This window comes from Delphinapterus leucas, chromosome 9, assembly GCF_059928025.1.
Source record: "Delphinapterus leucas isolate spDelLeu-1000000601 "Yukka" chromosome 9, BTC_Dleu_Yukka2, whole genome shotgun sequence".
Lineage (NCBI taxonomy): Eukaryota > Metazoa > Chordata > Mammalia > Artiodactyla > Monodontidae > Delphinapterus > Delphinapterus leucas.
Genome location: NC_143137.1, coordinates 68,757,209 through 68,779,376, shown reverse-complemented (window position 1 = coordinate 68,779,376; position 22,168 = coordinate 68,757,209). Strand labels below are relative to the sequence as shown.

Genomic DNA, 22,168 nt, shown 5'->3' with positions numbered 1-22,168 from the left:
CAAACAGTAGTATTGTTCCCCAGCCTAGCTGGTATGGGGCTATGTAGTGATCGGGCCATATGGGCTCCGGAGAGACTCTTACCCTCAGCCTGTCCCCTGGCTTCAGATACATACCGTGACTGGAGTTTCCAAAATTGCCTCAGTGTTGGGGAATTAGCCTGCTTTTTGTAGCAAGCACACCACAGCAATTTTAGGTTCAAACTCCTAAGAGTAGAAGCCTTTATAGCACTAGTTTGACCAACTTTGTGAAAGACTACAGGGCAGGGAAAAAGGCAGGGCAGAGGTGGGAGTGTCTTCTGCCTTAGCTCCTGCGCTCATCATCTCACATGAGTTTAGGGGCTGCTTTTTTCTCCCCACTTCTCCCTCTACCTTGGTTTCTCAGGGGTGAGGGAAGGAGATCACAGAAGGTGGTATGTGAGCCATCCTTTCAGAAGGCCTCAGCTGCAAATAGGGGCCGACATCTTTTGCAACAGCTGATAGTCATTAGCTTCCAGGTACCAGCAAGGGGAACACCTGGCTATAAGGTGAATTACTTTGAAGGAAGATCTAGTATTTATAGTTCATTCACAATTCTTCCAGCCTGGGTGTGGTTTACCAGTCAGGAGTTAGTTTTACCATAAGTAATACTACCTGGTAAAAAAGCTGAAGTTTCACTTTCATAAGTTTTTAGGGAAACAGAGCTTAGGGGAAGGTGAGCCCAGGGTTTCAGGGTTACATGGTCTTTTCTTCAGCTATTCAGCAGATAGAAAAACCTGAAAATTATTCTTTCTGCTTTTTATCTTCCAAAAAAATTGTTTTTTGCTTTTCTTTGTTCTTTTGGTTTATGAATTGGACATTTTTAAGGAAAAAAGTCTTTATTGTTACCTTAGATTTCAAGAGGTAGCAGCTATATGTATATGTTTTCAACTGACTATATTTAATGAAAAGTTCCAAGAAAGTTACTGAATATCTACTAAATTAAAATACATTGCACATTATCTCAATTATCTTTAAAAATGGATGTTATATAAGCAATTTTCCCTGGCAAAGCAAAATGTAATGGGTGAAAAAAACCCCTCTCATTCCCTTGTTTTACAGAAAGAACATAATAAGATGTTTTATTGTCTGTTGTCATAAAGAGCACATTTCCATATGAATGAGCAGAGAGGAAGGGATTAGTATAAGATTGGTATAAGGGATTAGTATTAGTATATAACGTGGAGTATATTATAAAATGCTCCTAGTTAATAAATAAACAAAATTGAACAAATAATTCTTGTTTTAAAATTTTGATATTGCAGAAGAATACACATATTTCTTTATGCTCATTGTATATGTACATTTGCATTTTAAATAGTTTATTTTGAAGCTGTTGTTGTGATTTACGTTTTTATATCCCATGAAAGACAGACAGTATTGTATCATCTCAGTAGTAGTAGTTTGTAGAAAAGAGCACAGATCACCCTGAGACCTTAAATTTAAATGAAAAATAATGCTTAAAAAATAGTCACTTGAATAATTTCAAGAAAAACACTAACACTGCTAAAAGAATTCTATATAAAATTCTTCTGGATTTACTTTAAGGAGTAGATTATTATTAAATTCCAATTATTACTTTGAAAGGGATTCTTCTAAAAAACTTTATGTATTTGGATAAGCAGTCCCTTATATTTTATTGTTATTGTTAATTTCTTAACCTATTTATTTCTATCTAGCCTAGTTTCAAATTACAAATTAGGAAGTAAGTTGAAAGAATTGATGAAATCATATATTCTTTATATCAATATACTTGACTCTGACACAAATTGAAATAGAATATTAGCATTTTATACTTTTCAATTAGTGTTTACTACATCTGTATTTATAAAGGATGATTCATTTTATTAAGTATTTATGGGTTGAAATGATTAGAAGTTAATAAAATAAAAATAATTTCAATATTATATGTGTTTTAAGCTTCTTTAATGTCATACTTTTCAAGGGAAACTGAATGGTACTCTGATTGTTACCTTTTATATTATTTTGCAGGTGCAATTTCTTGATTATGAATCAGTACCATTTGGTCAGAAAATGGAAAACCTAATGCAGATTAGAGAATTTGCCAAACAAGTGAAAAAAAGAAATATTTTATTATATGGGCTTCTCGTATATTACCCACAGGTAGGTGAAATGTTGGTCTCTTCAGATTGTATGTTTTTTAGACTACAGTTTTATTGGTGGGAACCTGATTTTGTTAAAAGCAAAGAAATATTAAAAAAAAATTGGGCTGGTAAATTACTTCTCTATTCATGTTCTGCAGCAGGTAGAAACCCTTGAATCTAAGGGAAAATTAAAAATCAAAACAAGTGTTTTGATTAGGGGGAAAAAAAAGATGAAAATTGACAAAGATCTCACACTAGGTAGCCCACATAAAATTGCCAGATATGCAGAGAAAAATACAGAATCCCCAGTTAAGTTTGAATTTCAAATAAATAATAATTTTATTTTTAATTCCAATTTTGGAATTTGAAATTTGAATTTCATATTTAACTGGACTCTTGTATTTAACTGGCAACTCTAAGGTCACAATCTTAGCTGTTTGTATAATTTAAAGTTGTTTATTCCTTTAATGCTGTGCTAAAGATGTTGGTAATCAAGACTTTACTCATTTGAAAGCAGTGGCTGGCATTTGGGTTACATGAGGGCATGGTATTTAACTAGACAAAAACTCTTACTGGCGCTGTCTTTTAATAGCGAGTTACTTAAGCTGAAGGCAAAATGAATTAGCATTCTAGATTCTTTGTGCGGAGAAATGCTATTTAAATCAAACTGTTTGGAGAATCTGTTACAGAAGATGGCTTTGCCCTTTGTGCATAGATACCTTTCATAGAACTTGCAGAAAGCTTCATGGTGTCTTAGAGCTGTACCACATAGGAGTCAAGGAAGTAAGATAGTCAACTGCTTTTGTTTCTAGTGGTCTGGAATAAAAGTGATTTGGTACTATATGGTTGATGAATAACAGCTGTTGTTTATGAAATATTTAAGGTGCCTTTTTAGCCTGAAGGTAACAACATTTCTTTTGAAACAAATGGATTTTCGTTGAATATAAGGGGCATCTTTTAGCCAGTTCCTTGGTTTTCTTTAACTTTGAGGTTGTTTCCTGTGCTTCTGACATAGACAAGCATGACCTCCAGATGGTCCTAAGGACAAGGCAAAGTTTAGTTCACTTAGGATCATGGAATTGTAAAATGTTAGTGCCATATGGTTCCTGAAGTCAGCACAACCAAGGCCTAAAGAGAGACATGTAGTTGCCCAAGGACATAAAACTGGCAGAGTAAGAATAAGAACTCAGGTCTGTATCTTCCTTCAGGAATGTTTCCTCTTCAATATTGTCTTTGGTTGTACCCTAGATTAACGTGGTGGGAAAAAGAAATCAGTTATTTCTCTTGTGCCATGCAAAGGAGTCATGGACTAATGCTATGCTATACAGGTATAAAATAGTGTTCACTCAGGAAAGCCTCAAAAGCTGGGGAATGGTAGAGCACACACAGTTCTGGACCTCTCTTTGTCCTCTGATTTAGACTAAGCACAAAGGGTCTGTAGCTGACTTTCTAGTGGAGGGTCTGGTTGCCAGTTGAAATGGAGCATGGAATTTCAGAGAAAAAGTATGTTTTAGCATAAGTATGTCCCAAATGTTACATGGACCATATTTGCACAAAAAATTCTTTATCGTTATTCTGAATTTCAAGTATAACTGGGCATCTTGTGTTTTATTTGCTAAACCTGGTAACACTTGTAGAGTTCATATTTACAAAAAAGTATTCATTTTTTTCACACTTGACATGTTCTACCCTTTTATGGAATGGAGTACGGTGAGTATCTATGTGACTCTGTACCTGTGAAGGCTCCCTGATTGGAAAAGTAGCCTTGTTGAAAAGCAGGAGCCTTTGCAGCCCACTGCTTGGTATCTGACTGCTCTTTTTAAGCACACTTGGACCTGCTAAGCCAGCTGTCTACTAAGTTACCAAAAGTGGAAAAAGATGGTCCTGCAAGCCCTTCAGGATATGTCTCTCATTGCTTTAGGATGCAAAGATAGCTTACTTAGGTGTTGCTTGTCTCTTAACATTTCAGTAATGACGTTTCAAGTACGTGAAAATGTTTAAAATGAAAGGTTTACTTTTGTCCTTAAAGACACAGATGTGAATTGACTTTTACTAGCCCAACACACTGTCCAATACATAATTCCACCTTAAAGAGCATTTACTAAGGGATCCTGGGATGTTTGTTAGATATGCCATTAAAAAAGAGCTGTGGTTAAAAAATTGGAGAGGCAGCAGTGAATAGAGTTAAACGGACTTCTTTAATGAGGGCTTCTCACAAATCCTTAATAAACTGATGAGCATTTCATGTCTCCAACCTGGGGACAAGGGCTATGCCATTTTCCATTTTCTCCTGTAATCCTTTAACCATAGATAAATCATGGAACTAATGTTCCCTAAAAGAAACTTTGAGAAACGCTCCTCACAAGTATACCGTTAAGTAAAGAAAGCACTACCTCTGTACAGTCTTTTTCTACTTCAGTACTAATTTTTCCATTTAGTTAAAGCAGTACTTCTAAAATTGAGTGCCTACTTGACACTGCAAACACCAAGGATATGAAGATGTATAAGGTGGAGCTTTCATTCACTGTTTAGTGAAGAGTGTTGGTCTGTGCTTTCCACTGTGCTGTGAGATACAACTTTTTGTAGTGTTCATACACTGGACTTGTTCCCTAAATCGAATTCATCTCTGTAAGAGCCATTAGGTGTTTTGTAGGTAGTTATTGTGTACGCTCCTAAGTGTCTGAACAGTGAAACCTTTCTAGATTTTTTTTAAAACCATTTTTTATAAGACACTGGCATCAGGTGCGTCTTCTTTGGATAGGTTTTCACTTTATTGATAGCCCCTCCTTGGAAGAGAGACTGTATTGAATTGACGTCTGTATCTGTGTTACACATATGTTCTTTCTGGCTTAAAGAAAACCTCCCTTGTTATGTATGTGATATTTCTGTTCATGCAGGTAGTCTTGATATTTGGCCGCACCTTCACAGTGTTGATGTATATGATGTTTATAGTTACACAGAATTACGTAGGCGTTTTTCTTTTTAAACACATGATGCTATTAAACCTCTGTTTGTGTTTGTATAGAGTTCTTCTACACACATGTATAGGAGTTTTTGTGTTTGGCAATTTTAAGCTGATTGGTTTTATTCTATTATTTCAGTCTTTCATTGTCTTTTTTGATCTAGATTGTAGCATATGATTAATTAGCTATAGTTTCTTGCATCATATAATTTACAAATTAGATGTCATCTATATTTTGTATATACCTTTAAGGGAAAAATAGATTTGGATAAAGCTAAGGATTGATTCCTTCCTTAGTATCTATAAATGTTCTACAATGTTGTCTGTGATCAATTGCTGATAATTTAATAATTCAGTCACTGACAAATGCATCTAATTTTATAATAGCTCAACTCAATTTCTCCATATTTTCTTTGCTGATATAAGAAACTTTAACAAATACTTTACTTAACTCTAGATAAGCTTTATGTGTGTGTTTTTTCTGCCTTTGAGAGAGATTATTTGCTAAATTATTGAATATGCTAGTTTCTTATCTATATCACCATAGTAAGGCACTATTAACTTTTTTTCCCAAAATTGACTTTAAAATATTCTAGTGGCCTCAAAAAATTAAAATTTAAAATGAGCTCTTCGTGGGTAGCTTAGAGTTATAGATCAAGTGACAGGCTTCACTGTGTATATATATGTATCTATACATTTATATACACACACGTATATAAATATAAGTAAGAAATATTTGACCATGGTATAAAGTTTTCTAATGTTATCATCCAGTTTTCAGTTCCTCAAGTTGTAAACAAATCAGGAAAGATTTGAAATTTATGCTCTAGACTAGAAATGTAGCATAAAGCTTGCCTTTACAATTTGTTGAATGAATTTAAATCAGGTCCTATCCCTTTTTAAGAAATACCATACAAAAATAACTATGAATAATTAAAACCAGTTTTTATAGTTGAGTCTATATAAAGGATTTTAGTCCCTTTTTATGTGTTACTTTAAATAATTCTATGCATAAAATATTATTCTTCATCCTGTTAATCCATCTTTGTTATGCAAACCATCATTGAGGTCCATGATATAAAATTATGTGTTTGGGGAACATGTTTTAGTTATTTGAAAATCTGTATCTGATAATATGGCAGTGAACATATACAGACTTAGTATTTCTGTCATGAGCTGTTCAAGCCAGTAGCTTACAGTTTACAGTCTTAATTTTGTTGAAATCTAAAATATTTTTATGATAACTTTGTTTTTTAAGGCAAATATTTGTGAGTTTACATTTTAAAATAATATTCCTTAAAACTGTGATAGTAAGTAAACTGTTTCCCTGAGTTCTGTGAGCCATTCAAGAAGTGGATTGTAGGAACCCGTGACCTATATAGCTTGTTGGTCAAAAGTACAGATGGCATCCGAAGTAGAAGTCAGCCTGGTGGGACTGAGCCCTTAAGCCTGGGGTGTGTGGTCAGTGCTAACTCCAGGTAGTGAGTGTCAGAACTGTTTAGTGTGGTAAATATAAAACACACATTTGGTGGCAGAAGTGTTGAGAGCAGAAAAACAATCTTTAGGCCAGTATAAAACTTGCTGTATCCATTATCTACCCAATCCCACCGGAGGTTTTCCAAATTGTGGACGTTCTTTCAGCTTAGGCGCCTAGTGAAAATGTTGTGAATCAGTGTCCCCAGCAAAGTAACAGTGAACATGTAGCCTGAAAAAGAAATTAGACTCCGTTGTCACTGTAATACAACTTAAACTATACTGACCGTTTTACAGGTAAAATGTCTAGGTTACAACGATATTATTCCTTCGATTAGTAACTTTTTTGTACAGACATTACAACATTGAATAATCCACTCAGCTGATTTTTGCACTCAGCTTTACTTATCCACCGTCTTCACAAAGATATCATGAGACATCTTATTAGGTATTTTCCTGAAGTCCAGATCTGAGATTTGTACAGCTGTCCCTTGCTTGAGTAATCTACTGGTATTCTCAAAGAAAGAAATAAGTTTAACTTGTTTGAATGAACATACATTCGACCCCACTAATAAATGATTGATTTTCTATGCCAGTAGCTTTTTAAACACTTTTAAAACACCTTAGAAAAATCCCCAGCTGACAATATTATAGTCACCTGAGGAATTAAATATACAGATTCCTAGTCTGTACCTCCTTGACTCTATTTCAAGAGATCAGGGATATCCCTGGGGCTCTATGTTTCACAAGCTCAAACTGTGATGAAAGATTAGTATGAGCCAGATTTAAATGACTGATGCAGGTCAGTGGTCCTTCATTACACTGGCATGTTGGAATCACTGATTTCCCTTTGTAATCTGTGTAGGACTGTCACATCAGTGGAAGCTCTGATATACCAGGTGGTATAATAGAATGTTGATTAAGTTTGGTAAGGGAGTGAAGAATGGCCATTTGAATAAGCTTCTCAGGTAACCGAAATCGTGTCTTCGTGTTCATTAAGGACAGCTGTTCTAAACAGTCAAAAACTCTCAGTAAAATAGGGCAGTTATATTGATAAACATAATTAGCTGGAAACAAAAAAAGTGTATAATTGATTGTTTAAAAGACGGATTTTGAAAAGGTATTTTGTAGCTTTATAGAATTAAGAGTCATAGAACCAAGATTGGATACTAGCTAGCCAGGAACAGTACAGTTAACAGAAATGCTCAACCATCCTGTGGGACTGTGCTAAGAAAAATGCCTCCCATCCCTGATTCTGCTTATATAATATGCTAGGGGACCATGGGTAGGAACTCTACCATAGCTCATCCGTAAAATGAAGAGTCTCTTCCCTAGATCTAGTCTCCTTGTTCTGGCACCACTTCCACCTTCTAAGTCTCCTCCATGTGCATAATAGAATCTATAGAATCATGCTACAGAATCTGGGGAAATATAGCTTGGTTTTTTTCTCTGTAGTCTCTATAGCGCAGAAATGAAAGATGGGCTATGGTTAGGGAAGGCATTGCTTGCGCCACTTCGCAATGTCAGCCCCATCTATGTTATAGAATCCTGTCTTAGGTTGGAATGAAATCAAACAGAGCACCTTTAACACGTGTTTACATTCAAGGGCTTGTTATTTGTCTATATCCAGGCTTTCCATATGGTGTCTGCCACAAATATACATTTTTAAATACAATTTTGCATATGAACTTTTATAATAATAAAATTTGCAAAGTCTATAAAATTTATCTGGAGCAGTTTTGTATTTAATCTGTGCATTTTATGTACTCAGGGCTTTAGAGATGAGTCACACAGGTTCATGGTTAAAGAGTTTCCTAAAATTATTATAACTGATTATTTCTTACATTGAATTAGTATCTTCCCCTTAACTGAAAAACAAGGTATATGACCCTAAACAAGGGATATAAGTTTTCTAGGCCTTGGATTCTCCATTTTAAAATGCAGAAGTCAGAACTTCTGTTTGAAAGCGTTTGTCGGATGAGAAAGAGGAGACACAAGAGGTGTGCAGGCTGTGTCATGTGGTACCATCAACCATCTCTCACTCTGACACGGGAATTCTAGAACTGGGCTTGGGTTTTCTTTCCTCTCCCTATGTGGCCATAAACTTCACCTATACTATTATTTCCTTTATTTTATTCAGAATTACTCATTGTTTGTGTATTTTGTTCTAGTTCACAGAGGGAACTGTTCTCTTTTTTTTGTCAGACACCTTAATAAAGTAGAAGACAAGGGTGGTGCCTTAGTCTGTTCTGCTGCTATAGCAGATACCATAGGTTGGAGGCTGGAAGTCTGAGATCAGGGTGCAGCTCTGGGAGGCATATAGAAAAAGGAGGAAAGTTACCAAAGCAGTTCTGTAATTTTTTATTTTTTAAAAAACAATTGTAAAAGACTTATGAGGATCTTTTTATAAACCTCCAAAACAGGATGTGAAATGGTGAAATGAAGTTGTTTGGCAAAACATTAAATTAGATAAAGATGTGTAAATTGTTCTTCTGTCCAAAGTGTAAGCAAGATCTCTCTACTTGATGAGTTAAGTACTATTGTCTTTCTCTGTTGTATGGGTTTTGAAGGTTTTGTGTGTACTATAAAGGACATCCAGAAAACATTCTTGACAATGAATCTCTTTGTAATTACTTCAGGTAAATTCAAAATAAAACATTAACAATTATATGAACAGGTCCAACTGCTCTCGGATACCTTTGTGCCAAAAGACCTGAATTTGTAGGATGCAATTTACACCAGTCTTTCCTCTCAAATGCACCCCATTTGCTCTGTGTTCTTAGCCTTCAAGTATGTTCCATCACTTGGAGAACAAATAGGTGCATGCTATCAAGTAGCAGAACACAGGTTTGTTTTTAATGAAAATCTTTGGGGAGATTAGACTTAAAACTCTACTCCCTGCAGTGAGCAGTTACTTGGAATTTAGCTGAATTATTTACTAAACTCACATTACTTTCCATGCCATCATACGGCATGTACACCAAACACGCAGCACCAAATCTGTTTACGGAAACCCATAATACCCTGTTCAGAGTAATCAGGCTTTTCAACGTGGGAATGTTGATGAGACTAAATATTTTTCTCTTTCAAATTGTTTTGGCTTTTATTATTTAGATTTAGTCATTCTTTGGGAAAATAGGAAGGTTATGAAAGATAATGTCTCTTCAAAACTGTGTGTTTGACGTAAAATAGCTAGCTAGTGGGAAGCAGCCGCGTAGCACAGGGAGATCAGCTCGGTGCTTTGTGACCACCTAGAGGGGTGGGATAGGGAGGGTGGGAGGGAGATGCAAGAGGGAGGTGTTATGGGGACATATGTGTATGTATAACTGATGCACTTTGTTATAAAGCAGAAACTAACACACCGTTGTAAAGCAACTATACTCCAATAAAGATGTTAAAACAAACAAAAAAGCAACTGTGTTTGAAAAACTGAAACTATTTTCAGGGAGTTTGGTTAGCTTACTTGGCAGACTCATCAGAGAGAGTAGCAATAAGCTATTATACTTAGACATATCTAAATGAAATGGATTATTACTTACAAACTTCTGCTACAGAACTCTCCTTCATTTTTTTGAATAAAAAAAGCAAAAGTATGAATGAAAAAGACCATGGAAAATTCTTAATGAACTAAATCCTTTGAACAATGTATTAGCTAACTATCACTGCATAACAAATTATCCCAAAACTTAGTTGCTTAAAACTACATATATAATCTGACAGTCTCTGTGGGTCTCTGGCTCTGGGTCTTTCTCAAGGCTATAGTCATCTCAAGGCCACACTGAGAATGATCTGCTTCCTAGCCACTTAGCTGGCTGTTGAAAGGATTCAGTTTCTCTGGGCTGAGTCTTCAGTTCTTCACAAGCTCATGGTTGGAGGCCAGCCTCTATTCTTTGTCATGGGGGTTTGTCCATAGAGCATCACACAATATCAGAGCAAGCAAGAGAGAGAAAACGAAGACACAAGTCACAGTCTTCTGTAAACATAATCACCAAGTGACATCCTGTCACTTTTATTGTATTCTGTTCATTGGAAACAAATGACAAAGTTTTACCTACACACAGGGAAGGCGATTTACATAGGGCATGGCTACCAGTAGGTAGTGATCGCTGGGAGCCATATCAGACGCTGCCCACCACAATAATACCAGAATGCTAATATTACAGCCTAAAAATTGTATTTCTTGCTACCCACTCCAAGCAAAGCAAGGGGTTTGTAACCTAAATAGGGCCAGAAATGTGTTAAGGTGAAAAACATGCACACAGATTTTACATATATATATACACACATACATACATACACACGTACATATGATTACACAAACTTACTTTTTTCTTGACGCTTGAAAAGAGTAGTAACAGCTAGAGACAGTATAGCAGGGAAGTGGGGAGCCAACGAAATGGAAGCTTAGTTTTATGTTATCTGTACAATTTTAAAAAGCTTGATTTAGGTCAGATCCACATCAAATAAATTAGGGAGCATATATTCATAGATAGGCTCTGTTATTTCAGTTCAGGTTAGTGAAGCTAGTATACAAAATAATTGCTATAAAATGGTGGCTTTGCATTTGAGGGAGTTGAGACTCATTACAGTGGAGCATATAACCCAGAAGTGTTGTGTCTCAGAGGCTTGAAAAGCAGCTTCCAGGAAACAGAGTTGCTGTAGTAAGTCAGGAGAACTAGAAGTTTAAAGAAGCCAGTGAATCTCACAACTGGAATCGTTTTGGTAATCTTTAGGGAAGATGTGTTTGTGGACTTGTAGAAAGCATTGAGAAACTTCATTGGGCGTTATCTGATTTCCTATAAACTCTTTCTCCAGTAAAACTCCTGTCATATTACTAACATCAATGAAAAGTTGGAAATAGGATCTAACTTCATTCAGTACCCAAATTCTGATATTTTAACTAATGAAATAGAAAAAAAAAATAGGCATGGCAAATAGGTTGAAAGAACAAACTGAGTAATTATTCCGTGGGAAGTGGAGAGTTTCCTAATGCATGTGGCATTATTTCAGCCCTTTGAAATAAAACATGTTGTATATATATATATATATATACTGTTCACAGCAGTTTTATGTAGAATTTCCTTAAATAACATTAGAGGGAGGGAGATATCTTTCTCTGTTTATTTTCATTTTATGTAACTCTAATTATCCAAACTGCAGAAGCAGCTGTACAAAGAACTCTAAAATTGCAGTGTTTAACTGAATCAAGTGGAGAGAACATGATGTGTATGCTAGAGGACTTGAAAACATCAAGCAGAGTGGGAAGTGAAACTACATAGAAGCAATGTGAAGTCAAGATAATAAAGATTTAGCATTCAAAGCCAATGGCAATAAGTCTGAATACTTAGAAATATTTTGGGCCTATTATTGACTTTTAGATATTGCGTGTCATTTAGATTAAGGGTAACGTTTCCAAAATCTGGGACTATCTAAGGACCATGTTCCAGGAATGAGAGTTGGTTGTATGTAAATTCCGTATTTTCTGCCCTAAACCATCAGGATTTAGAAAAGATAATAGTTTGTAAATTTAGAACATGTGTTTATTGTCTCTGAGAATCCTATCAACATTTCTGATTATGAACACAAAGGAAATATAGAGGGACCTTCTCCACTGAGAGTCAGGAAGCTATGAGTAATGTTTGGCATAAAGATTTGTGTATAGAAAACAGTGAAGTTTATTAGTTTTCCATCCATCTCATTACTCATCTTTGACAACTGGTAAGGAAATATATTTTAATTAAGCTTCAACTTTCTGTTACTGAATGCATAATGGCAATTATATACTAATGCTATTAGGAAATGAGTTGGTTTAATAACAAACATATCTACAATCACTCTTTTAGAATCTGGATTTTAATGGGCAGAAAAAGCACAGATGTTTTACAAAGACACCATTCATGATTATTATTATGCTTCGGTCAGTGTTTATATTTTGTATGTTTCTAATCACTATATCATGCTGAAATCCTATATGACGAAGAATATAAGGAAAGAATGTTCAAGAGTACCACAGATAATTTACCATTTTTTTCAGCTAAAATTATTTATTTTAATCTTTTGCATTTTTAATCTATTTCCTTTTTAAAAATACGATTCTCCATGTGTATTTATGGCCTAAAAGCTTCTGAATCGTAATAAATTTCAAAACTAGGCTCCAGATCTTCTGCTATATGGACAGACTTTTTACAAGGGGATTCAGGAACACAAGAATTTAACGTTTATTATAGGACATGCTGTACTTTTTTTATTGTTTACCACAAAGACTTTTTCATTAAAAGATTCAAAGAGAGGAAATTTAATTTTTGTTCATAGGCTTGCAAGCTGAAATTCGGGCAATGTGAAATGTATTAAAATAGAGACCATTAAAGTAATCTATATACCACTTACTGGTAGTATGTCCTTACATTTGGTTTGTAGGTTTGAGCCAATCTTATGCTCTATTCTTGATAGTGAAGTCAGTTAAAGAAATTGATTCTCTAGTGAGGATATGCTGCTTTGAACAGATACCAACTACCAAATATCAAGTTACAGGCAAAATTATTAAATGTATAAATGTACAGATTTATGGTTTTCTAATGCATCTGTATTATACTGTATGTTTCTAGTTCCTTTCTAGTGAAAAGTCAGGCCATTTCTTATTTGTCTACTGGGTACATATCTTTGATTCTGACTTAATCTGTTTAGTTTTGAATTTTAAATAGGAATAATAAATTTTGCTCAATATATGTATATATGAGGGTTTAAAATAATTGTGCTGTATTTTTCATCATCTTAGTCCTTTTATACCTTTATTAAATTTTTGACTTCATATTTAAGATGTTTTGATGCAATTAAGGATTTAGGCTCTTCAGGGAGGGTGGTCTCTTCTCCCTCTTTTAAGAAAGTCCAGCATTAACACAACATTATTAGTACTCTTTTGACCTTCAAGAGAAGAAATAGGCTAAAAACCTAGATAAGGAGTTGCTAAAAATCTAGTTACTGAATTCTCAGGTCCGGCCCATGATGAGAATAGGCATGACCCCTAAATCTAATTTTTTAGATGGAGATGTTACAAAATTAAAAAAAAAATACATACTGATCGTAGAGCAACAATTAAAACACTCAGTGGCAAACATTTCTGAACATTGATAGCAATTTCTATAATGAAGGCATTGCATTTACACTAAAAAATAACCAGTTGAACAACTATATAAATGACTGGGAAGCAGCTTAATACTTTTCAACAAATGACCTGGTCAGTATGATTTCAAAAAGCCTCAGTCATATTTTCCAAAGTCGTGCTTCTTCTTTTATAGTTACCGTTTTTCTCATAACCTAAAAGAACACCAGACTTTGCCAGCACCATCACAAGAACGTGACTTTTCTTCACAAATATACTTTCTCAAGTCAAGTAGATCATAAGTGAATGCTTCCTACCTTTCCTTAAATTTTTACTGAGTGTTTTAAGGCCTTGGGAAGAAAGACAAGGTTTGTGGGTTGTTTTTTGTTTTTAAATATGTGCAAGGCCTTTTGTAAGGCATCTTGAGGAAGTCAAATGGTGGCTGAGACTTGACCTTCACCCTCAGGGAGAGGTTTTACTGAAGGAACTATATCAGGTTAATTAGATGTTATAAATGCATAACTTCTGCTTTTTAGAGCTTAATTATTTCCACAGGTATGTGTTTCCCAGTGGTTAGCTAAGCAATAACAAACATGGCCCTTGTGGTAAGTTCATGACAATAATGGCTTTGGCCAAAATGTTCATTTGTTTTTTTCCATGAGATGGCTCTAGTAGCGCTTACTTGTCTTTAACTTCATTCAAAACAATTTTATTAGCTTGTATTGTGACAGCTGTCATATTAGCATGCATTTTTTAAGAAACTTATCAAAATTGATGAAGTTTTGTATAGTCATTTTAATACTGAAGATGGGAGAAAACAACATTTTCGGCATGTTATGCTTTATTACTTCAAGAAAGGTAAAAACACAAGTGAAACACAAAAATCATTTGTGCAGTGTATGGAGAAGGTGCTGTGACTGATCGAACATGTCAAAAGTGGTTTGCGAAGTTTTGTGCTGGAGATTCTCACTGGATGATGCTCCATGGTCGGGTAGAACAGTTGAAGTTGATAGCGATCAAATCAAAACAATAAATTGAGAAGAATCAACGTTACACCACGCGGGAGACAGCCAACGTACTGAAAATATCCAAATCAAGCGTTGAAAATCATTTGCACCAGCTCGGTTATGTGAATCACTTTGATGTTTGGGTTCCACATAAGCTAAGCGAGAAAAACCTTCTTGACCATATTTCCACATGCTACTCTCTACTGAAACGTAACAAAAACGTTCTGTTTTTAAAACAAGTTGTGATGGGCAATGAAAAGTGGATACTGTACGATAATGTGGAATGGAAGAGATCGTTGGGCAAGCGAAATGAACCACCACCACCACACCAAAGGCCGGTCTCCATCCAAAGCAGGTGATATTTTGTATATGGTGGGATTGGGAGTACTCTATTATGAGCTCCTTACGGAAAACCAAACAATTAATTCCACCAAGTACCGCTCCCAATTAGACTAAACGAAAGCGGCAGTCGATGAAAAGCGTCCAGCGTTAGTCAACAGAAAATGCATAATCTTCCATCATGATAACGCAAGACCGCATGTTTCTTTGATGACCAGGCAAAAACTGTTACAGCTTGGCTGGGAAGTTTTGATTCATCCGCCGTATTCACCAGACATTGCACCTTTGGATTTCCATTTATTTGGGTCTTTACAAAATTCTCTTAATGGAAAAAATTTCAGTTCCATGGAAGAATGTAAAAGGCACCTGCAACAGTTCTTTGATCAAAAAGATAAAAAGTTTTGGGAGGATGGAATTATGAAGTTTCCTGAAAAATGGCAGAAGGTAGTGGAACAAAACGGTGCATATGTCGTTCAATAAAGTTCTTGGTGAAAATGAAAAATGTGTCTTTTATTTTTACTTAAAAACCAAAGGAACTTTGTGGTCAACCTAATATTTTGCCTTTTGCCACCAGCATGGCTGGTTCTGTGGAAGTCTGTATCTTCTAAAACCCTATATATTGCACTTGAGATTACAGATCTTTTCAGCTAGTGTATCTTTGGGACTTTATAAGAAAGCATATGTGCTAAGGTAAGATAGGAGAGAGCTATCTTGTTTAAGCCGTTGAGAATAGTGAATTTCCTGGCTGACTAAAATGTACAGTAAAGAAAAATAATCAGTAAAATTCCAAAAACCTTACCAAGTTTTTATTTTTTAAAAATTTAGAAAAGTTTGAGAAATTACTAAATTTGTTTCTACTGTTATAGCTTCTGTAGCTTTAACGAGGTGTATGAAGAAGGGGAAGGACATTTCATATAACTCTTAAGTGCTAAACTCAAGTGGAAATTTTAGAATTCTGTAATTGTTTCATCAGGTATCCAAAGTTTGACTTAGATACGGTGGCTAAATTACTGCTAGCTCCTAGCTTTCTCACTCAGAGTTTAAGTTGGTTTATACTTTTTGGATATGAATTTGATTCAGATTTCCCTTTGTCTCAGTTCAAATATCATGTATTATGTCTAATATGATATCTTAGATGGGAAACATGAAAGTTGTTAGTCAAAATGCCAAATTCACTAAGATTTTTATTTTAAAAAAGAAAACGTAGACTATGCAATGTTTCCAAATTATAAAATTGCAACTTAGGTAAATAGATTGATAATTTTTAATGAGCTGGAAGATAAACATATACTTGCCATAGTTTGTTATATAACATAGAACTGTGAATTAATTTCATCTTTAAATTTTCAGTTACCTTAAAATTTTGAAAATAGTGATATTTTGTCTCTGAAACATATTATGTATTAGTAAGTGTATATAAATCTACTTTATGTAGCTTTCTGTTAATGTATAAATTTCAGTATTTTGCTTCCTGAACAAATTTTATGATCATTTCAAAACTTAAAAAATGCAGCATTTATGTCAGTTTCAACTAAGTTTACTGGAGGCACGATGGATTTTTAAGCCAGTTGAATTAATTGGGGAACTAATTGGCCTATCAGTTGGGAAATTTTAATTGTAAATGTCAGAAACAAAACACAAATCGCTTTAACAATATAAATGAAAAATTCAAGTTCATGGCTTTATGCATTATAGGACCCCAGATGCTCAAAGGGGGGACTGCCTCTTTCTATTGTCTGTCTCTTCTCCACCCCTCTATATACCCAATAACTTGGGTCTTTATTTTCATGTGGTTTTCTGAATAGTATCAAACATAAGCACCAGCTGCTGCAGGTCTATATTCTGTAAGTTTAGTAAACTCAGTGTAAAGAGAATATCTATATCCTAGTATCTTCAACAAAAGTCTTGGCTCTCATTTTCATTAAGCTTATTTGTAAAACGTGTCTTTATTTTCTGATTCAATTACTTTGGCCCATGTAGATGTTCATTTCATTAACCAGGCTTACTTCATATGCCCACCTTTGGAGCCAGGTTAGCTCACCCAAACTACATGGATGAGTACAAGGGTTGGGTGCATTCCCAAAAGAAAATTGTGGTACGATTCCCCACAGCATGGGGGACAGGCTGGACAGGCCGAAATGATAGATTATTAACTATTCACGTTATGGACTAAATGTTTGTGTCTTCTCCAAATGCATGTGTTGAAATCCCAGCCGCAATGTGACAGTATTAGGAGGTGAAGCCTTTAGGAGATAAGTGGGTCATGAGGGTAGAGACCTCGTGAATGGGATTAGTGCCCTTATATTCTATAACATGTGAGGATACAAGAAGAAGACAGCAATCTGCAAACCAGGAAGTAGGTTCTCACCAAACACTGGATCTACCTGCACCGTGATCTTGGACTTCCCAGCCTCCAGAACTGTGAGAAATAAATATTTGTTGTTTAAGCCACCCAGTCTATGGTAATTTATTATAGCAGCCTGAACTGATACAATTTTTAATTTGGGAAATTTTTCTATCTTAGTAAATGTGTAAGATAAAGACACAAAATATTTGTGTCCACATGATGTTAATTTGGGTGCTTGTTTACTAATTAACTGGAATTATAGAGTATCAGATTTTTAGGGGACCTTAAAATGCAGGTAGTCAGACTCTTCTTGAAATATTACCAACTGTAGTTATTTTTAGCCACTTGTGAAATGCACTGTAAATTATATATTGCTAAAATATAGTTCCACTGTTTGGAAAACATTGACTCTGAATAATGAAAATAGCCACTATTTGCCTCATCTTCACTCCACCATGCTCCCTAAGAGAGGAAGGAGAGGATAGGTCACTTTCTGAGCATCACTCTTTGTTTTTGTGGCAATGGGAGGAAATGGGTTGAAAACGACTGTTCTGTCGCATCTATCAGCCTTGCCATAATTGTCTTTTTCTAGAAAAAAAAAATTAGAGCTTTCATGTATTTATACTGTTTATCTAAACGCTTAGTTTCAGTTTCCTTTATTGTATTTTTTTTTTCCAGATGTGATTTGTATTTTATATATATTGACCTTCCCTTCTCCCACTCTGGTACTCACCATCACCTATCATACTTTTTCTCCATAGCAATTTAACACAGTCTGCGCACAATGCTTCTTATTTATATGTGCTTATTACCCATCTCACTCACCTAATATGTGAACCCTAAAAAGGCAGAGGTGTGTGTGTTTATGTGTATGTGTGCGTTTTAATCTAGTTTACTGATTTAATTCTAGTATATGGATTGGTGCCTAGTACAAAGTAGGCCCTTAATAACTACCTGTTGATATACTAACATGTACTGTGCAAAAATGAACGTATACTTGCACATATTGTCAAAACATAATAGATTTGAGTGGTATCCTTACCTTTCTGATGTAAAGTACCGTCATCCCTTGGTATCTGCAAGGGATTGCTTCCAGGACCGCCTGCAGATACCAAAATCTGTGGGTGCTCAAGTCCCTCATATAAATTGCCTGGTACAGGTGGCCTTCTGCACCCATGGGTTCAGCATCTGTGCATACGGAGGACCAACTGTGCTATACTTCTCTGATGCTTTCTGTTAATGCTGCATTCCTGAAAATGTGTAAACTATGAACAAAAGAGGGTTAAACCACACTTATGTTATCAGTTGAATTTATAGAGGTAAAAGTTATAATAAACTCCAAATTGTCAGTCAATATCATTCATAAACATGAGTGCCAATTGGCTTCTCCCAGGGACTCAGAGACAGTTTGTTTTTAAAAAGCCCACTACAATAATTTGCCATGTATTCAAACTAAAGAAGAAAAATATTATCTCACAGTTGGAATAAAAATATGTGATAAAATTGATCACTAGGTCATGATAAATTCTTAGCAAACTGAGGGTAGAAGGAAAATTTCTTAACTTGCTAAGTGATATACCAAAAATTTAAAGCAAACATCAAACTTAATATGTATTGGGAACATTGCCTTTAAAATAAAGAACATGAAAGGAATGGCCCCAATCACCATTTCTGTTCAACCTTGTTCTGGATGTCCTAACTAGCGCAGTAAGACAAAAGAGAGAAATAAAATGTTTAAAGGATTGGAAAGTAAGAAACAAACCTTATCAGTATTTGCAAATAATATTATCTTAGTAGAAAGAAACCTTGAGAATCTGCAGACCAATTTTTAAATTTAAGAACTCAGGGAAGTTTTGTATATATAATCAAGATACCAATAAATTTTTATTTCAACATAAGAACAAACAGAAACTTTAAATGCTATCTTTTATTAAATAGAATTAATACTAAGTGGTGGGTGTGTATTCCTTTGATCTCCTTTCAGCTTACAGGGTCTATAATTACCCTTAATTCATTTACCTTACAAAGAATTTGATTTCTTAGTGTATTTATATGTTGAAATTATTTATCTTCATTCTAAGACATAGCTCAAAAATATTGAGAAGAATGTTTAGAAAAATATAAAAGCGGAAATTTTTAAATTAATTTTTTATTGGAGTATAGTTGATTTACAATGTTTTGTTAGTTTTTGCTGCACAGCGAAGTGAATCAGTTATACATATACATACATACTCTTTTTTTTTTTTTTTGTGGTACTCGGGCCTCTCACTGTTGTGGCCTCTCCCGTTGCGGAGCACAGGCTCCAGACGTGCAGGCTCAGCAGCCATGGCTCACGGGCCCAGCCGCTCCGCGGCATGTGGGATCTTCCCAAACCAGGGCACGAACTCGTGTCCCCTGCATCAGCAGGCGGACTCTGAACCACTGCGCCACCAGGGAAGCCCCATACATACTCTTTTTTAAGATTCTTTTCCCATATAGGTCATTAAAGAGTATTGAGTAGAGTTTCTGGTGCTTTACAGTAGGTCCTTATTAATTATCTATTTTATATTTAGTAGTATATATATGTCAATCCCAATCTCCCAATTTATCCCTCCCCCCTCTTCCCCCTTGGTAACCATAGAAAACCATGTTTTTTACCTCTGTGACTCTATTTCTGTTTGGTAAATAAGTTCATTTGTACCATTAAAAGCAGAAATTAAAAACCGTGAAAAAAACTCCTTTTGAGTTGGAAGAGTTCAGCAATAACGTGAACTGTTAAGCAATAATGGCTTTTTATATCTATTTTCTAGACGTTTTTGTTTCAGGTTTCTTCAAGCTTTCTCACTGCATTATCATGTGAACAATCATTGCCCGTTGGGTACCTGCTTTATTGCTTAAGGGAATTGATGACATGCCAATTTATTAATCTTTCACAATATTAGGCATTTAAATGTATGTGATATTTACATTTTGAAAAGCCGTGTGATTTTACTTTTAGCAAAATTTTTGCAGAAAAATTTTAATAGACTTATAAGACATCTTAAGATAATGATAAAGTAGCTGCATCTTGATTAATTCAGTGGTGTGTAGAAATCAAATTAGGCATCAACTTACATTTTTAATTGAATCTTTAGGCCTCAGATTATTCTTTTTTTTTTGGGCTGCGTTGGATCTTCGTTGCTGCGCACAGGCTTTCTCTAGTTGCGGTGAGCGGGGGCTACTCTTCGCTGTGGTGCGCGGGCTTCTCATTGTGGTGGCTTCTCTTGCTGAGGAGCTCAAGCTGTAGGCGCACGGGCTTCAGTAGTTGTGGCACATGGGCTCAGTAGTTGTGGCTCACGGGCTGTAGAGTGCAGGCTCAGTAGTTGTGGCGCACGGGCTTAGTTGATCCACGACATGTGGGATCTTCCCGGACCAGGGCTTGAACCCGCGTCCCCTGCACTGGCAGGCGGATTCTCAACCGCTGTGCTACCAGGGAAGCCCCCTCAGATTATTCTTGAACTCCATAAGTGTTTTGAATTTGTAGGAATATGAATGCCATGCAGAAAATATTTAATGCAGATCGTGTTCATACTATTTCTAGATGTCTATTTTAAATGTAGCTATTCCTGTGATTAAATACTGCTCTTGAGGTAAGAAAAAAAAAATATTTTTTAATACTGTGTAGATTTGAGGTTTGTGCATTAACCCTTTCAATTTCTAGTGTGAGAGAATGCTTTTCAACATCCATAACATTTAACAGTTTATAGTTATGCTGAGGCATTCATTTGAATTACTATAACGGTGAGAAATATGCCACTTAGTATGTATTGAAGCATAGCCAGTTTGCTTCTTGCACAAGAACTCATCTGAGGTGGTAGAAATTCATTTATTTGTAGAAAAATAGTAATGTCCATAGAAGGAAAGGCATTTCTTTTGGAAGTTGACAGAACTTAAGGTGATAGTTTCGGAATAAATTAGAGTGAACCGTCTGATTGCTTGGGTCCTTGAAATTAACAAAATCTGGATACCAGAAACACCATGAATAGATCTACATTAATGAATTCTCTAGTCAATACAAAAATAGTTCATCATGTAAGAAAAAAATCTTTCCTGGAGTTTAAAAAAAAATTTATGCTTTGAATATATACTCAGGAGATATACAAATTCTACTTGGAAAAGTGATTCAAGAGAATTTTATTTTAATGGTAATATGAAAATAATTTTAGTGTGTGTTCACAGGATTAGTGTTTTCTTTGTTTCTCTTGGCTCATTCTGCAGAGTTGCAAATTAGATTCATACTAAATGGTGTGTGTATGTTTATAGAATTGGTAGAAGACTTAAGGGCATCAATTAAATATTTTAGTTCTTTAATCCATTTTACTGGGACAGTTTTGTGCTATGATGTTAAACGAGATTTTAAAAATTAATTAGGGTCTTTGGACATATTCTTTATAGGTATCAAAGGCACTACTGTCAAAGATTAAAAAAAACAGACACTAGCTGTAGCTATGAAAACAGATTTTATTCAGTAGCTACTGACTGAATACTAGGAGGAACAGTTGAGTTCCATTCGATTTGTGTTTAGGTGAGTGGGCCTTTTAAAGGGAGAATGAAGGAGTGGGGAAGAGCTGAGAGAGTGCGCATCAAGTGAGAAATAACAGAAGGTTGGTCAGTATAAATGTGATGAGGCCAGCTGTGTCTGTCAGCTGGCCATTACTAAACTTAAGATTCTGTCCTCCCACAGAGTCTGGGAGACCAAAGCCCTATCCTTCCTGATGATTACATTTCAAAGGAATGACTGAGTTTCTTGAGAAAGATACTCTTGACTTGTAGGAGATACATATACATCTCAAAGGGACCAAG

The 22,168-nt window shown here is 35.3% G+C and overlaps 1 protein-coding gene across 16 annotated transcripts in view; it reads left to right on the top strand.

Annotated features, from left to right (window-relative positions):
* CRPPA (CDP-L-ribitol pyrophosphorylase A) overlaps positions 1-22,168 on the top strand; it is a 410,033-nt gene that overhangs the window by 177,435 nt on the left and 210,430 nt on the right. For all 16 annotated transcript variants that reach the window (XM_089917677.1, XM_089917676.1, XM_089917679.1 and 13 more), the window contains one exon: positions 2,008-2,139. In XM_089917677.1, the coding sequence (XP_089773803.1) occupies positions 2,008-2,139 (132 nt within the window). The remainder of the gene's footprint in view (positions 1-2,007; positions 2,140-22,168) is intronic.